Here is an 18579-nt window from a genome sequence, read left to right as displayed (position 1 = left end):
ACATATATAGGCAGAATCTAAGAGAGCCCTAAGGTTCAGAGTCAGTTGATGTAATGCTTTAGCCTGAGTCCATTTTTCTTTTCCCCCTACACACCCATTTATGGTACAAGCAGCTCTGAGGGCCAAACACACTAAGTCTCATCTGAAATTTCATCTCTGAAGAAATAGATGCCCAAACTACCTTCAGGGAAGCCCCAGCTTAGACCATTATCATCAGACCATGACGGGCTGGGAGGGACATAGGCTGAGAAACTGCACAAGGGTGTCTGATATATTAGCAGGCCCTATCCGCCCTCCAGTAAGGACCACTGACCATTTTACCCCAAGTGAGCTTGAGCTATGCTGAGAGAAGTCTGTATTGGATTCAAATTTAATTTTAAAGCTTACCCAGTTCTCACAAGTACCTGAAAGTCAAATTACTATATTCACAATGTTGTGTATGAACCCATGCATGAAACTAGAATATAAATAAAATTACTGTGCCAGGAAATAATTTACTCAAGCAAGACTGAAGTCATTTCTACCATGGTAAAGTTTCATTATTTGCTTTTGCTATGACTCGAAAGAATGCTTTTCCACATCCTGAACTAATTTCTACATTCAAAGCATGGATGCGTATATACACATATACATTCATACATATATACACATGTATACACACATATATAAATACACACACATATATACATATATATATATTTGGGCTTGCATACTTATACATTAAAGCACATATACATGTATGCACATATAAAAACATACACATAGCATATGCATACATACATTCACACACATATGCACATTGCCTTAGTTAGGTTTCTATGGATGTGATAAAATGTTATGACCAAAAGCAACTTGAGAGGAAAGGGTTTATTTCAGCTTAGAGTTTCACATCACAGTCTATCGATACAGGCCATCAGGGAAGGAACCTGGAGGCAGGAACTGAAGCAGAAACCATGACGGAGGCATGACTGTACCCCAGAACTACCTGCCCAGGTGTGGCACTACTGGCCTTTCCCTGATAAATCATCACAGTCAAGAAAATGCCCTCTGGGCTTGCCTATTGGCCAATTCTATCCAACATTTTCTCAATTAAAATTATTTTTTCCCAAATGACCCTAACACGAGACACACACATACATACATGCATAAAATATGTATACTCACACATGCAAATACACACATATACACATGAACACACATGTACATGCACACACACACAAAACCTTCTGGAGTGTGTTTTCTGGTTGTCATCATTAAGTCACCTTAGGCTTCTGAGGCTGCCATGAAGAAAACAGCCCCAATGTCCTCTGAAATCCAATTCCCTTTACTCATCACAACAAGAAAATAGACTTGTAGAGTGCATTTTAACAATATTGACACAAAGCATACACTTTTGACCTCTAAGTGACCCCATAGTGGGTCACCCCATCCTCCCATTTAGGGACCAGTTCTGACCTTATCAGCACCGCCTTTGTTCCCACCAGAGAGGCTCAATCTTCTGTGCCCAGAGTCAGCCTGGGCCTCCCATAGATGTTCTCAGAAAACCATAATGACAATAGCAGGCTCTCCCCCACTATGCTGGGTTCATACACACCTGGGATAATTTCATCCCACCAGATGTTCACATAATCATCCCGGTCAGGCCTTGACTGCTCATGAAAAAATCCCAGAGCATGTAGGATCTCATGTTCAATGGTGTCCTTATAGGCACAGCCCGCGCCAACAGAAAGGTTCTGGCCCCCATGTTGATTACCAATCATGGACCAGCACCTTTAAAGAAGAAGGAGAGGAAGATGTTTTTATAGAGCCAGAATTAATATATTTATAAATTATGTATTTCAAATGGCTATAATTTTTAAGATTCCAAGACAAAAAGGAGAAAGTTAGGTCTGATTTTTTTTTTTTTTTTTTTTTTTTTTTTTTTTTTTGTAATTGTAGGCTGGGGAGATTGCTTAGTGGAATACCTGCTACGCAAGAATGAAGACCTGAGTTCGAATCCCCCAGTGTCGATTTAAAAGCCAACAGTTGGGGAGAGCCACCTGTAGCCCCAGATCGTGGCAGGCAGAGATGGGATCCTAGAGCAGCCTTGCTAGCCAGACTCGAGAGTGCCCAGGTACTGACTGGGGCTACAGGCTCATTCAAAAATATTCTCTTCTGTCTGCTTGGAAATATTTCATATAATATTATCAGTTCTAGTTAGTTTACTTCACATCATGGCATCAAAACTTATTTCTCTCAACCAGCTACACGTTTGTTCCTAAGAACCAGCTCATTACCCTAAGTATACGTATAGGAAGCATGACACATACATTGCTTGGATCAATTCAAGACAAAAGGGTTAAAGGCATGGTGGCGCACACCTTTAATCCCAGCACTCGGGAGGCAGAGGCAGGCAGATCGCTGTGAGTTCAAGACCAGCCAGGTCTACAAAGTGAGTTTAGGACAGGGAAAGGCTACACAGAGAAATCCTGTCTCAAAAAACAAAACAAAACAAAAAAAAACAAAACAACAACAACAACAAAAAAAACACCAAACAAACAAACAGAAATTAAAGCATTTCCACGTATTGATGGCTCAATGACAAGAAAAGAGTCAAGTATGGCATGTTCTCAGCAAGAAACCTCTATGTTCTCTTCTGCCTGCTTAGAGTGGCAATCTCTCTTAAAGGCCATCCTTCCCTGATCACAACAAGGCATCAAGGAGAGAAAAATGGTATTCTCCTTCCCCTTCATCAAGCCTTGGGGCATGCAAAGAAAAACACTATTGCTTTTAGATGAAAACACTCTCTTTCAGTGATGGCTCTGACTGATTTGAATTTTGTCTTTAGGGAATTCCCAAATCCCCTATAAGGAGCCAAGGTAAATTTCATGCTTGTGAAGTGAATCCATAACAAAGTGAGCTAATGAATGCAGAACTTCACAGCTTTGGGTGTAGTCTGATCACACAGGGAAGACTGCCTACCTCCTATTGAAGGTTCTTTAGGCAAAGAGAGCCCAAACTTCCCTAAGAGACTAGCAGCCTCTAAAGTCCTCCCTGATGGGATGCCTCCTGCCTTCCCCCATGTTTGTTCCCTGCTGTTTTGAACAGTTAGGAGGAGGAGTCTTACTGGAGAACTGCTTCGCATGGGACCTGCCTTGAGGTTTTATAGTCCAGTTTCCTGCTGCTTTCCACTTCCTGACTGTGTTATAGCTCTGAGGGGACAGGCTTCCCCAGTGGAGGTGTTGCAGCTCTGAGGAAAAAGGCATCCCTGGAAGTCAGAAGGCAAGGAATACCACAAAGTCACATTGCACAGCAAACCTCACACAAGAGATGTGTTGGGAAAGACACAGAGGGTAGCTGCCCTTGCTTGGGGGAAGAAGCCACAGAGCTGGAGAGACAGGCTTATATAGGGTTTCTTGGGGGCAGAATTTTCCAGGGTTGAGATTGGTGAGATTTCAAGCGAAGCCCAGGGATGGGTGGGATTTAATGCTCAGGAATTGGCAGTTGGTGAGATTTCATGCTCAGAGATTGGTGGGTTGTTAATGCTTGAGGATTGGGAATTTTATGCTCAGGGATTGGAGGATTTTGGTAGGTTTTCAAACCCAGAAGTGGGCTTAGGCTTTCCCCCTACACTAAGGATGCAATACCCTACACTAAGCCACCTTACTCCTCCTGTCACCATACCTTCCTCACCATTATAAAATATATTCCTTCCCACAACATGAAGCAAGAAGAATTCCTTCGTCCTTTAAGTTGCAAAAGAGTCACTGGTCCATTGCCTAACTCCCTTCTGAAGGGTCCTCAGCAAGAAGAAACTCAAACTTTTCTCAGAAACGAGTAGACTAAAGAACCTTAAAAGACTCCATAAGTTTATCATGGAATGCCCCTCTTACCCTCTTTGCCCACAAATTATTTTTTTTCTTTTCTCATAAATTCAATTGTTCTGTTAGCAAACCTAGAATTTCCCACAGACAACCTCCTCTTGGCTCTACACTGTGAAATCTGAACCAATAGGAAGGGCTTTGCTGGCAGTTTTCAGTGCTGCCAGGCATGGCAAGTTGCTTGGCAACAGTCACATTGTCTTACCCATCTATCTTCCTAAATTGTTGGCATCTTGTACCTCCTGAATGCTGATTCAGATGCTACGTATCCAAAAAAGAAGAGTGAGGCTGCAGAGATGGTTCAGAAGAGAGATGAAAGATTTGCTTTTGCTTTTTTTTTTTTCCTTATAGTTTCCTTTAGCGTAGTTTTCAAAATAGATGTGTGGCACTTTAGAAACGGAAGGAAACAGGCTTTCTGTGTTTTATAATATTTCATACTAACCCAGAAAACTTCTGGAAGATGATGTATGAGCTCTCCCCTTCATAGGGCTTGAAATCCACACAAGACTTGAGGCGGAACATCTCGAAGGCATTGAGGATGGCTCCTTTAGCATTCAGATCTGCAAAACATTGACAGGCATTATTTAGACTTTGGATCAGAGCCATAGCTGATAGTATACAGAAGGCTGTACCACTGATATGAAATACACAGAGATTATACATAGATTTTTTTTTCCTTTGGGCAATAACTCAATTTCTTGGAAACTAAAATTGAAGTTAGTCACAGATGTGGTGCTGGCTCATAATTTAGATGACCAGTGTGACTGCAGGCTTGTAGCTCATTTGTCTCTCCAAAACTGAACTAAACCACAGAACAATGTCTACTTTCTTCTTCTTTTTCTTCTTCTTCTTCTTCTTCTTCTTCTTCTTCTTCTTATTATTATTATTATTATTATTATTATTATTATTTATTTCTTTCATTCAGCGCTTTGCCTGAGAAGAGTCACATGGCAGAAAAAAACCCCACAGAAATGGCTTGAAAGTCACTCTACCTCTTGCACGTAGGGTAAAACTACCTTGTAGAGAAGATACAAAAACAATTGTTCTTTCCCCCAGACTAATATAATACCCTCCTAGGCCAGGGCTGCAGCTCCACCGGCAGAGTGCTTGCCTAGCATGTGTGAGGTCTTGAGTTCATCCTCAGCACCATATATGACAGGCATGCTACTGTATCCCTATGACCTTTGCACTTGGCAGGTACAGGCACAAGGATCAGAGTTTAAGGCCAATCCGGGTTCAGTAAGGCCCATTATTTTTTTTTAATCCCATTAGATGGAGGAAAGCACAGTTTAGAGATGTGTGAAAGTTCTCAAAGCAAACAAAGCACATGGGATGTTGCGTTGCTTCCTCTGCGAGAGCAATAGGAAGTAGGCAAGGCCAATAAGCCAGCATCATGCACAATACATTTCTGCCCATGACCAGGATGGATAGAAAAGGAGAGATGCCACAGAGAACTGAGCTCACAATTTACTTTATGTGCCTTCTTTTCCCATGCATTCAACTTGCAGGATGTTGAAAGCTCAGTTAAAGATGAATCCATGTCATAGGAAAAATAATTATAAGCTTGGAAGGTTGCCAAGTGATCACATCGTGGTTTCCACTTATTAAAGTACCATGTTGGAGCATTCACAGTGTGTACATCGCAAAGTCATAGCAACAGTCATTAAGGAAATGGTCCTTAGCTGGGCAGGGCGCCTCATATGTATTCCTTTAGCAAGTATGAGAATTGACTTAAGTTCAAGGGCAACCTCAGCTATAGAGTAAGATTCTGTCAGAGAGGGGGGGGATGTCTTTACTGAAAATAGTTGATTGCAAAATTCATGGGATTATTTCTGGACACTGTATTATTTTCCATTGCACCAAAGCATGCACTGGGAAAAAGACAGCTTTTTATACATGATGCTAGGGAACCTGGATATCCCCATTGCTACCACAAGACAGCCTAGGGGAAGCAATTCAACACATCTGTGCAGACAATACTATATTTGGCTGAGACCCCCAAAGCAAGGTCACCAAATGCAAAATATGTTTGTATGTATGTATGTATGCATGCATGTATGTATGTATGTGTGATGTTATATCAAACTAAGAAGCTTCACACAACCAAGGAATAAAGTGAATAGAGTGAGGAATTAATCTAAAAACTGTTGAACTATTCGTCTAACACAGCATTAATATCTAGAATAAAAATGTAAAGAATAATGTGGGACTGAATGCATTTTGAATTATGACGTGGCTACAAGCCTACAAGGGCCAGGAGGTGGAATGGGTGGTTTGAATGAGAGCGCCCCCCATAGGCACATGTGTGCAAATGCTTGGTTTCCAGTTAGTGGAACAGTTTGGGAAGGATCAGGAGGAGTAGACTTGTTGGAAGAGCTGTGTCACTGGATTGGGGCCAGAGAGGGACTTTGAGGATTCCAAAGCCCATTTCAGGCCAAGTGTCCCTTTTTCTGCCTCCTGCCTGTAGATCAGTATGTAGGGTTTTTCCACTGATGCAGTGCCGTGCCCATCTATCATCACACAGTGTAAGGGGATGGATATGCTAACTACATCGATTTGACCATCGCACACTATCCTAGTTTGCTTTTTCTGTTAGCATCAAGCTGACTCAAGGACTTCTGGTGGCTACTATGAAAGTCAATCTCTTTCTCCCTCTCTGCTCTTGAGCAAGCTGTGAAAAGAGAACTAAGAACTCTGTTGGAGTTGTTAAAAAAAAAAAAATACTGTCCCAACGTTACTGAGAAGAGAAAAAAGAAATAGAGCCATTCTGCATGACCCTCCCCTCACTGGAAGAGCCACACTGATTTCCACGAGTATGTGCCCACAGTGTTGGGGTAGGTTTGCTTCTTCAGTATAAAGGGGGACTTTCTATCAGCCTTTGTTCCCAGAAGAAGGTCTGACATAGTAAGTTAAACATTATCTTGTCTTGTTCTGTCAACCGCTAGCTTTCCTTAACCCCGGATGAAATTATATGAGAAGAGCTAACTTCAGATGCTCAGCAACTGTGTCTAGAAGGCCCTGGACCAGGGAGTTCATGGTGCTCAGCTAGGGAATCTTTTTAGAGGGTCTCTGAAGCTAGAAGTAGTGGGGGAGTTTGCTTCTAGCAAATTCTTCCACAGATAACAGTTACAAGCTGGAAAAACTCGAGGTTAAAAAAACTTACTAGAACAGAAAGTTGAGAGAAGGAACTAGGAGAACATCTGAGTGATGCTGCCCCCACAGTCCTTTCAGTGTGAGAAAGGATGGCTGTGTAAATCTGCTACGTAGGCGTCTCCCAGGGAAGACTCATGGATTGAGTTTGAGTCTGGGTGGATAAAAATTCGAAGAGGAATCAGAAGAAAATCAAGGAAAGGCAAGAGCCATAGTTGAGGGGTATGGGGGGTGGGGAGAAGAGGAGAGGTGGTCACAATGTCTACAAATAAGCTATGTCACAATCCTCGTCAAATGAACAAGCTTTACATAGATGCTAGAAGCTGCAAGTAACTTAGTGAGAAGAAGCCAGTGGAGTGTCGAATGGTGACCAAACTGAGCCACACCTCACCTGCCGCCCACCATTATAGAAAGAATCAGGACTGAGCTGGTTAGGTTTTTGTCAACTTGACACAAACTAAAGTCACCTGGAAGAAGATACAGCATTTGAGGGACTGCCTCTATCAGACTGGCCTATGGGCAAGTCTGTGGGAGAATTTTCTTGAGTCCTTACTGACTTGGAAGTGCTCAGACCACTGTGGGCAGTAACATCCCTTGGCAGGGGGCCCTCCATTGTATATAAAAGCAAAGTGAGTAAGCCCTGAGAGTGAACCAGTGAACAGCACTTCCCCATGGTCTCTGCTGTACTTCCTGCCTCCAATTTACCCAGAGATGAACTGTGGCCTGAGGGTTGTAAGAGGAAAACAGAGCTTTCACCCTCCAATTTGTTTGTTTGTTTGTTTAATTGCAACAGAGGAACAAGCAATCACAAGGAGTCTGAGCCATATGAAATTAGAGCGTCTGGGAAAATCCATGGGCATTCCACTAAAACCCCAGAGAGACCCCGGAGGGTTAGGGGTCAAGACTATTCCTAGCAATCTTTGGATCTGCTTGGAAATAAGGCCAAAACTAAAGCCAAGCCTCCAAAATGTCAGCCAAGTTCTTGGTACAGTAATTCAAACATTAACAGCATTATGAGGAACACAGCAGCTCATAGCATCTCTCTGCGGGACTCCTCAGCACTCCAATACAGAGTCTAAAATCATCAGTGTGTAACAAACCATGATCTACGTGGAGCAGGAGGACTCAAAAGTTAAGAGTTAACAAAGAGTTTAAAGTATGATTGTATATTTGTTCAAGGATTTAAAGAAAAAAAGAGCAACCAACAGAGACTCATCAGAGAAGTAAAATTTATATGAATGAATCAAACAAAAATTCAGTTGGGATTTGTGGCAGTTAATCTTCACCAAGCTGTCTGAATCACAGTGGAAACAAGGCTCCGGGTGGGTAGATGAAGGTATTTCAAGTGAGCTTAACTGCAGTGGAAGACTCGCTCTGAACACAGGTGGGACCACTCCGTGGGCTGGGGTCCTGGGCTGAATAAACCAGAGAAAGTGAGCTGAGCTCATCACCAGCATTCATTTCTCTCTGCTTCCTGACTGTGTGTGCAATGTGACCAGCTGCCTCACACTGCTGCCACCATGTCTTCCCCATCATGCCTCACCAACCATCGTGCCTTCCCTTCTGTGATGGACTTTTCAAACTGTACAGTATTGATTGATGTTGGTTGTAGGTGCTTCGGGAGTGGGGGTGGGGAGGGAGAGAGGGAGAGAGAGAGACAGAGACAGAGACACAGAGACACAGAGAGAAGCTCCCTAAAATGCTAAGTTCATTTTCCAAAGGAGCAGAGGTATTCAGCCTTCTTGGACAAGAAATGACACCCCCTTGGTCACGCCAGTTACTTTACTCAAACATTATTCAAGGTTGAAAAGGTTCCAACTACCAAAGATCTTTTGTCCTTTGCTGCCTGTGACAGCAGACAACCCCCCCCCCCAAATCTCAGCCCCTTTTGATTGTGGCTAGCCATAAGCAAAAGTAAGAACTCCAAGTTGGCTAGGAGTATCTGAGAGGACCAAGGTCTGTGCAGCTGCAGGCTCCCATGTAGCACCAAGTGTAGACTCTCCAGAAAGACAATGTTTCTTCAAGGCTCAAACAGCTTCAAAATAGTTCCTCAGCCTCTACTAATTAACCCAAGCATGGCAAAGGCTTCACTGAAGTGTTTCACCCGAAGCCAGACACAAAGGTTTAACTATACAGTTTCCCTAAAGCGTTTATGTCTCTAAAGGCCTCGCTTTACATGTCACTACAGTGCAGACACTTCCCTCTTCAGTTAACTTGTCTTATGATATCTGGTCATAGCAAAAAGCAAAGTCACTAAATACAGAATTATAATCAAAATGGAAAATTAACTGAATGGTTTTAAGAGAAAACTATAGATGGTCAGAGAGTCACAGAGACAATATTATTAAGCAATGGACAGAGCCTCAGTAACTAATGGGATAATACCAATAAGCCCAATGGATTTGCAGTTAGCTTCTGAAGTGTGGGAGAGGCAAGAAGGCTATTTGAGAAGAGGATGGCCTAAGATTTCTCACGTTTGGTTGTTTTAACATTATCTTACAAATCCTAAAAGCTTGAACTTGATCTTGAACTTCAGACTCTCATGCCTTTACCCACCAAGTGTTGGATTTGTGGGTGTCACCCACCGTGTTGCTGTATGGGGCTCTGAGGGTGAAGTCTAGAGCCCCAGGAAGGCTAAGCAACTACTTTACCAGCTAAGCTCAGAAAAGTCTTATGCATGCTGAGAAACTCTCTCTTAACTTTGTTGAGATATTGTAAAGGTCCAGGAAAAAAATATCAGGAAGAGAAAGGCACAGTACTTGGCACATGAGGGGCCATGCAGATGAGAGAACCAAGAAGAAAAAATGGGAACTGGAAAAAAGCCCCTGCCAAGGTGGTTTCTTAAATTGTGCTCCAGGAAGTGTGGGCACTCTGAATTTACAAGCATGCTGGTGAAACATGTGGAAGGTATGCCTTAGTTTCCTGGCCAACAGTTGAAAACGACAGTGGCTTTCACCTGCTTGTTTGCTGGAAAAAGTCTTAGGAACAACACTGATAACCCTGACTGGAGAATACCAAGACGTGAGCTATGTATGTTAAGAGTCGGGGAGGGCCCAGATGTGGAGCCAGATGATGCAGCCTCGTCCTGTTCCCCTCTCATCTTCGCTATCACAGGGAATAGGTTTTTCAGACAAGGAGTTATTTGCGAGTTATTAGCCAGTTAGGTAAGGATCAGCCAGCACTCGCTCATGGTGTTCCTTTTCTGACAGTTAATATTTCTCTCTGGGACTAAAATGCAATGTATACAGATCTTTATCTTAAGAGAAGGGAAAATCAAAGTTATTAAAGTTGAGAAAATGGAGCTTGACCATGAGTAATACATGCTTTTCTATTTCTCCAAAACATTTTCCTCAGGCAACAAAAAGAGAAAAAAAAAATCTACACGCTAGAATTGTCATCCTCATCTCATACTCGCCTCAGCCTTTGTTAACACTTAAGTACGAAATTTTACCATTATGGTGTCAAATTTTCTCTCATGATTTTGTTCTTTATGTTGTTCCTGATTTGATTAACATTACAATGTGTGCAGGAAGTTCTGACTATGTCTGTGCACACATGTATGCATGTGTGTACATGTGTGTTGAGGTGGGTACACGTGTGCAAGTTTGTGGGGGTGGGCCAGAAGTCAATTTTGGGTGTGGTTCCTCAGGTACAATTCACTTTATTTTGAGGCAGAGTCTCTCATTGTCCTGGAGTTTACCAAGAGGGTTTGTCTGGCTGGCCCAGGGCCCCAAGGACCCACCTGTCTCTACTTTCCAAGCACTGGGATTATAAACAAGCCACCAAACAGTTTTATGTGGATAGTGGGGACTGAACTCATATCCACATGCTTGCAAAGCAAGCACGTTACTGACTGAGTCATCTACCCAAACCTTGACTTATTCTGTGACTCTCTAAGAGACTGGATTTTAAAAAGTCATAACTTTCTTCCCATGAGATAAAGAATCTACAGGGCTAAAAAAAAGAATCTACAGGGCTGTTTATATATTGGTCTGAAACTGATGAACAGGAGAGAACAGAGAGAAAAGTTTACTGATTTCTAATTAAGAACAACTTTCAAGCTGGACACAGTGGTACACACCTGTAATCCCAGCACTCGAGGAGGCAGAGACAGGCAGATCTCTGTGAGTTCGAGGCCAGCCTGGTCTACAAAGCGAATCTAGGACAGCCAAGGCTACACAGAGAAACTTTGTCTAAAAACACACACACACACACACACACACACACACACACACACACAGCGCCAAAAAACCAAAAGCAAACCAACAGAACAGCTTCCATTACCCAGGTTGTCAGCCAGAATGTACGGAATCGGGAACTTCCACCTGCTTCTTGGGTCTCTCAGGGCATTTCTGGTTCTCTGTGAAAAGCAAAAATATTGTCCAATTCCATATATTTCCGCACCAGGTTTATTTATATTTACAGCCTGATGTGCTTTATTATATTTCCAGCCATACATACTCTGCTGTGTGTATGTGCCACATTCCCCAGGTATAGAAAGATAAACGCTGTATGTTCCCTCACACAGCTTGGCTCTAGTTTCTAGCTCTTAATACTTACATCTTGGTATGTAGGTGCAAGGGAAGATGAAAAAGGGTCAGGACTCCCGAGAGGGACTCATGAGAATATAATGCGGAGCCTTAAAAGGAGAAGGATGGGTGGGCTAATAGAACACCACTGACTTGAAGTGGAAGGGAGAACCCAAGGGATCGACCAGTTTAAACATGCGTTGTGGGGGCAGGGCAATGAGAGCCAGGAGGACCAACCCAAACTAAGTATATATGAAAAACACCATCAGAGAACCAGTTACTTTGTAGATTAAGTGATAATACCAAGATGGAGAGGGAAAAAAACTGAAAAGTTAAAAACAAAACAAAACAAAAACAAAGACAACTGAAAAGCCAAGTGTCCAAGATTACCTCCATAGCCCTCACTGGACTCACATCACAAGGAACCCAACTAACTTAGGGAGTTTACCTCATTGTAAAAACAATGGGAAATCCTTATAGATAATTTTTGGGGACTTAGAGGCATTAATAAGAAACAAATGAAGGGGCTGGGTGACTGCTAGCTCTGGCACAGCACCTACAAACACACTGGAGCACGTCTTTGCTATTCTTTGCTCACTGGGAAAACTGGATAAGTGAACTATTTAATAATTGTATACTTTTCTGTGCTTTTTGATGTCTTTTAATTACTATCGACTATAGGGCTGCTCTTATTGATACAGGAAGTATACGAGTCTTTGGCTCCTCTCCACAGTGTTCAATATGGAGCTATCCCAGAGCACAGGTTGATCCTCCAGAGGGGTCATAATTCCCAAGGCACAGTAGTATGTTGTTAGTAGCACTTACTGGCAGAAGGATGTCCCCTTGAAAGAGGTTCAGGCCTGCAGCTGGGTGGGTTTAAAAACAAAAGGATATTTGAAGTGAACTTAAATTAAAAAAAAAAAAAAAAAGCATGTCAGAATACAATTAATCTCTGCTATGATATATCTTTCATCTCATGTAGTCATCTATCTCTTATTAAAATTGCAAAATTTCCCTTCTGAGTAAATGCAACCAGCCAGTAACTGTTACATCTTGATATGTTCTTTTTTCAATTTTAGAATAAAAAAAAGCCTTCTTCAAGAACCTTAGCACTAGCTAAGAATGCTGGTTGTTCTTGCACCTGGGTTCAATTTCCAGCACCTACATTGGCAGCTCAAAACCATCTGTAACACCAGTTTCAGGGGGGTCTAATACCCTTTTCTGGCTCTTGTGGGTACCAGGCATGCATGTGGCACACAGACATACACGCAGTCAAAGCATCCATATATAAAATCATAATATATTTCAAATAGCTTTATAACTAAGATGAACTAGAAGGGATTGTGTTGGTCACAAACTCTAAACCATTCCTTCTCTAAAGGAGAATGTGGAGGCCAGGGAGAAGTCATGGAGAGTAGGAGGCCATTGTCCAAGTGAGCATTATGCTGATGTCCCATCTCAGTCCTTCGTGTTCCCTCCCCTTCACCTAGGTAATTGCATTGAGTAGACGTCCTCCCAGGAGGATGAAGGCAGCTTCCAGCCTAAGGCAGGCACAATGTCCTTGTAATGATGAGTACCTGGGGACCACATGTAGATCCACTTAAGGCTATGTTTGTCTCCAAGGCCCTGCTGTTCAGCTGCTCAGCGGAATAGCCCACACACACTGCTTAGCTTGCTTGACCATGACCTCAAAGAACATCTAAAACTAAGATTATATAGGGCAAAGATTACAGGAAAATGTTCCAAACATTCAAAGAATGTCACTACCTTTAAAAATAATATGAGTTAATTAATTTTTAACTTTAACATAATTGAAAATGCACAACCTAGGCTTGCCTGGGTTCAAGTTTTGGACCTAAATTATTACCATGTTGTTTCCTTGACTTTATGACTAACCATGACATTCCACAATGTAACGTATTTGTGAGAATTAAATGATAATACCTATAAAAGTGCTTTAAAATATACTCCAAACAGAAACACATAATAATCACTCAGGCAGGGTAGTGACCCCCTTTAATCCCAGCATTTGGGAGACAGAGGCAGACAGATCTCTGATTTCCAGGCCAGCCTTGTCTACAAAGCAAGTTCCAGAACATCCAGGCCTATACAGAGAAACCTTGTCCCAAAACAACAACAAAAATAACATCATCATCATCATCATCAAGATTGAATAGTCACTAAAGGTTAACACTGATCACACTATATCACGCTATCTCCCTCAAGTAACTGGAGTCCCAGCATTTTATGCAGTCTTTTGCTTTATAAAAATGGCTTCATATAGTTCAGGTGGATTGTGACCTCTCCATGTAGCCAAGGATGGCCTCGAACTCAGATTTTCCTGCCTCCACCTCCCCAGTGTTGGGGTTACCGATATTGGCCATTCTACCCTTTACAGGGGTTACTTCTGAGTTCTGTCATCTTCAGACAGCACTAAGCTACCGTGGTTTAGGTCTAAAGACCTGGAGGGGCTCACTGCTGCAACCTGCAATTCTGAGTGAGTCTCTAACCGTGGGAAGTTTCCATGCAAAAGGAAAACATTATTTACCCCATTACAAAATGGGGGTGACCCTAGACATGGATGTCTTTGCAAACGCTAAGGTGTTTGTGATCAGGCGTCTCTCCATTGGCACCAGTCCTAGCCAAAGAAATCACCACGCAAAGGCTTCTCTGAAACCCCGGAAGCAGAACACAGAGACAAAAGGGCCACACAACAGAAGTCTGTTCACCCACTTCCTGATGTTTTAACTCGTATGAGTACATTCAATGGGCCACGCTAGGTTTGGGATCTTTCTCCTACTAAATAGAACTACCTCCTAATTCTTTATGTTGTTGTTATTGTTGCTTGCTTGCTTGCCTGCTTGTTTTTAGCAAACAGAACAATTACTCATTCTCCCCCCTAATTTCAAACTAGAAATTATAGAAAATAATATTATTAAATCTTCATAAATGGAAAATTTGTTTCATAATCTTAGATCCAGTGAGGGCTTGTTAGGTTGCTTAGAAAAAGCTAACCTGAGGCCTGGGGGCAGGGGCGGTGGTGGTGGTGTGATGGTTCAGAGGGTAAAATAATTGCTGAGCAAGCATTAGGATCTGACTTTGGGCCTCAGAACCCAAGTTAAAAACCCAGGAGTAATTTGAACCCAAAGGCAAAGAGGCTGAAGTATGTAGGTCCCTGGGTTTCACTGGCCAGTCAGCCTCTCCTGCTTGGCAAGACAAGACACGGGCTAATGAGAGACCCTGTCTCAAAATGAGGCGGCTAGTTCTGAAGAGTCATGACTGAGACTGACCTCTGGCCTCTGCACACATACATGCACCTACACTGACATGGGCTTACACATAATCTACTCTTTCTTTCTTTCTCCCAGGCACCATCATTTTCTAGAAACGTCTAATGTCAGTAAGCACCAATAAACTTGCCCATCTGCCGTCCTGGTACTCTGGAGGTAGAGGCAGAAAGGTGGATGCTAGCTTAAGTCCACCCTGGCTTGACTTTAGCAATTTCCAAGTCACCCAGGGCTACTCAGAGAGACTTCGTCTCAAATTAGCTAATCATGCAGTTGCTTAAAATAATAAACAAGTGATTTCAAGGCCTCACCTAAGTTGATTTCTGAAATGTCCTTCTGTTCGCCGATATCTGTATCATGGTCTGTAAAAAAAAAAAAAAAAAAAAAAAAAGGGACAAAATGTTGTTGAAGAAAACTTGTTGAATTTTGTTGAAAACAGAAAAAAAAAAAAAAAAACCTGCGTATGAAATGCTCCTTACCGTGTCCATTCAAAAGATGCTTGATCTAGAAGGGAATAAATGAAAAAAATGAAAAAAAAAAAAAAAAAAGAAGGGAATAAATGAACACAAAGTAGGTAACCTAAGCTAACGCTGATGCCTTTAAGTGTCCGTGGGAGTAGATGTCTACTTACCGACACAGCTGCTATGTGGACAGAACACAAGATCAGGGAGAGAACCCAAGCAAGTCTCCTCATCCAAAGCATTGCTGCAAATGAGCTGGGTTTAGCGAAGCCTCCTTGCCATAAAAACCTATCGGACCTTGCTCTAACTGGCATGGTGGAAACTTTGACCCTTGAGTGGCCACTGCATTGCTTAGTAAAAATAGTCTACAAGAATGAATGACACTTTCAGGGGTGTGTACAAAGAAGTCTCCCGGCGACTGGGAGAAAAATTAATAGTGAAATGAACTAAAGTTTTATGGAATTGTTACAAATTACAGTTATAACAGGACATAAATGACTGGCTTGCATCCTGCCTGTTTTCTCTCTATATTTCTTTCTCCATAATCTCTCATATATAAAAATAAAATGTTCATAACTAGTCTGATATTAGTCTATAAATTCAAAGTCTTATCAGTAAAGATCCTACCAATGTTTTCAATGGAGCCTAATGGGCTATTTTTGAAATTTACACAAAAGAGTAAACTTCCAAGAATAAATAAGAAAATGCTTAAAAGAAAGTTGTAAAAGGGAGGAATCACTATAATAGAAGAACCAAGAACTTTTTAAAAGTTCTGATAATTAGGGAATATCACATGGCCAAAAGAAAGATATCAGGGAATAGAATGGAATAGAACATCAAAAATAAATACATAAATAAATAAGATGCATGTGTGTGGGGGACTTTGTTACAAAGCAGAATCAGAAGTGCTACGGGGAAACTTTTCTCTCTTTAATAATGTGGAAAAATTGCATTTCCATCTGAGGATACATTAAATTCTTACCCTGTACTGTTCAGGAAAAACAAAACAAAACAAAAAAAAACCCCTCCAGATCAGTGGTTCTCAACTTCCCTTTAACACAGTTCCTTATGTTGTGGTGACCACTCCCCCACCATAAAATTATATTGTTGCCATTTCATAACTGTGGTTTTTCTACTGCTATGAGTCATAATGTAAATTTCTGATCTACAGGATATCTGATAAGCAATTCCCGTGAAAGGGTCATTCGGTGGCCAAAGAGGTCACCGCCCACAGGTTTGGAACCACTGCTTAAGCCAGGATGGCCTCTGCCATGAACTCTGGTGGCCCTGATCTGATCACTTCCCCTTGGTGAGGAGGCTGTGCCACACAGAGAGAAGGAGAAGCAGGCTATGTGGGCTGTGGTCATATGGTGGGGAGGAAGACCCCTTCTAGGGGAGGGGAACAGGGCAGAGGACAGAGGGAGGGTGGGAATGGAAAGATACAAGGGACGGGATAACAACTGGAATGTAATCTGAATAAATTATAATAAATTAAAAATTAAAAAAGAGGTACAGATTCACAAATCTTAAACTTTGAGAGCTAGGAAAGTTGCTTAAATAAGAAAAAAAAAACTTTGAAGTCATAAAGAAAAATTAATTGGGCTGTATCAAAATTTAATCTGCCCCCTTCCGTTCTTTCTGCTTTTGAGAGAAGGTCTCATGTAGGTCAGATTGGCTTGCTATGAGTTCAAGGATGACTGTGAACTCCTTGTCCTCCTGCTTTAGGCTTAGGGGAGTGTCTATATAAAAAACTGACCATCACACCCAGCCTCATCTTGTCAATGTGATGTCAGGATATGAGACTTCAGGTAAAGGTGTTAGTGATTATTTTTAATACTAATGGTAGGCACTCTTTTTTAAAAGTTAATTTTAGGGGCAAATATTTAACACAATTGAAAGACAAGCCACAAGTGGAAAAGATATTTGCATTGCATATAACGATAAAAATGAGGACTCAGGAAAGGTGCAGATTCCTACAAGCCTTTATGAGCTTACGTGCATCTGTTAATTAGTGACCAGTGATTTGCCATCCCCAGCAGTCTTCATCAGCCTTTGAAGTGTAGAGAGTACTACAAGAGTCATAAGTCCTCGGGTAGAAGGGTTTATGGTTTTGTAGTAAAATGCAAACTCTGAGGGCAAAGTCTTTGCTTTACTCTGCATGCTCTAGAGACTGACATATTGTAGTTTTGTTGCACAAAAAAGAGCAAATTACAGTTGGACAGAGTGACTTCTGTTGATGCTGGTGAGGGTGAGGAGGAAGAGAATTAGCAGACAGGAGATGATGACCCACCCACCCCCCCACTATGGTCCAGCACTTTCCTTGTCAATCAAAAGCCCTGGTCAGGTTCCATGGGCTTCACTGGGAACTTGTAGGTCCTCTCCAGTGGTCCTTGATGGCCAGTTTCTAGCGATTATGAGCAAAGCTGCTATGAACGTGGTTAAGCAAATGTCCTTGTTGTATGGTGGTGCATCTTTTGGGTGTATGCCCAGGAGTGTTATAGCTGGGTCTTGAGGTAAAGCTATTCCCAATTTTCTGAGAAAGCGATGGAGCCTGCTCTTAAACGTGGTTTGCATACCCAATGAGACTCCAGAGGAGAAAACTCTAATATTTTCTTTGTGAGTGGTTATCCATTAGAAGCAGCTTCTAGGTGAGGGATTGGGGCTTGTGCCCACTTCTGCTGCCAGCACTGGGCCCATCTGGCACAGGCCTACTCATGTAGGCCCTGTGCATGCTGTCACGGTCTCTGGGAGTTCGTATGTGCATCAGTCCTGTTGTATTAGAGGCCTTGTTTCCTTTGTCCTCCATCCTCACTGGCTCTTACACTCTTTCCCCTTCCTCTTCCACAGAGTTCCCTGAACCCTGAGTGGGCAGAGTTGATGGAGACATCCCATTGAGGGCTGGGTGTTCTGAGGTCTCTCACTCTTTGCACATTTCACTGGCTTTGGGTCTCTGTATTTGGTATCCATCTGCTGCAGGAACAGGCCTTTCTGTTGACGGCTGTATGAGAGAAATGTGTTTGTCAGAATTCTCTAGAGAAACAGAAGTGTGTGTGTGTGTGTGTGTGTGTGTGTGTGTGTGTGTGTGTGTGTGTGTGTGTGTGTTAGAATGGCTTATGGGCTGTGATCCTGCTAGTCCAAGAATGACTGCCTCCTGATGGAAAGGCCAAGAATTTAGTAGTTCTTCAGGCCAGGAAGCAAGATGTCTCAGCTGATCTTCAGTCTATATGAAATCTCAAAGAAGTAGGCTTCTAATATTAGTAAAGTGGTGTCTCTGCAGCAGGATAGATGACTT

General features: G+C 42.2%; 1 protein-coding gene across 1 annotated transcript in view; it reads right to left on the bottom strand.

Annotated features, from left to right (window-relative positions):
- Mep1a (meprin A subunit alpha) overlaps positions 1–15636 on the bottom strand; it is a 30558-nt gene extending 14922 nt beyond the window's left edge. Inside the window, exons 1-7 of the mRNA XM_051152934.1 lie at positions 15458–15636; positions 15306–15330; positions 15138–15188; positions 12365–12405; positions 11295–11370; positions 4303–4420; positions 1595–1770 (exon numbers count right to left, since the gene is read on the bottom strand). Coding sequence (XP_051008891.1) covers positions 1595–1770; positions 4303–4420; positions 11295–11370; positions 12365–12405; positions 15138–15188; positions 15306–15330; positions 15458–15601 — 631 coding nt within the window. The 5' untranslated portion in view covers positions 15602–15636. The remainder of the gene's footprint in view (positions 1–1594; positions 1771–4302; positions 4421–11294; positions 11371–12364; positions 12406–15137; positions 15189–15305; positions 15331–15457) is intronic.
- Positions 15637–18579: the final 2943 nt, after the last annotated feature.

Source organism: Acomys russatus, chromosome 11, assembly GCF_903995435.1.
Source record: "Acomys russatus chromosome 11, mAcoRus1.1, whole genome shotgun sequence".
NCBI lineage: Eukaryota > Metazoa > Chordata > Mammalia > Rodentia > Muridae > Acomys > Acomys russatus.
This window is presented reverse-complemented; position numbering and strand designations above follow the sequence as displayed.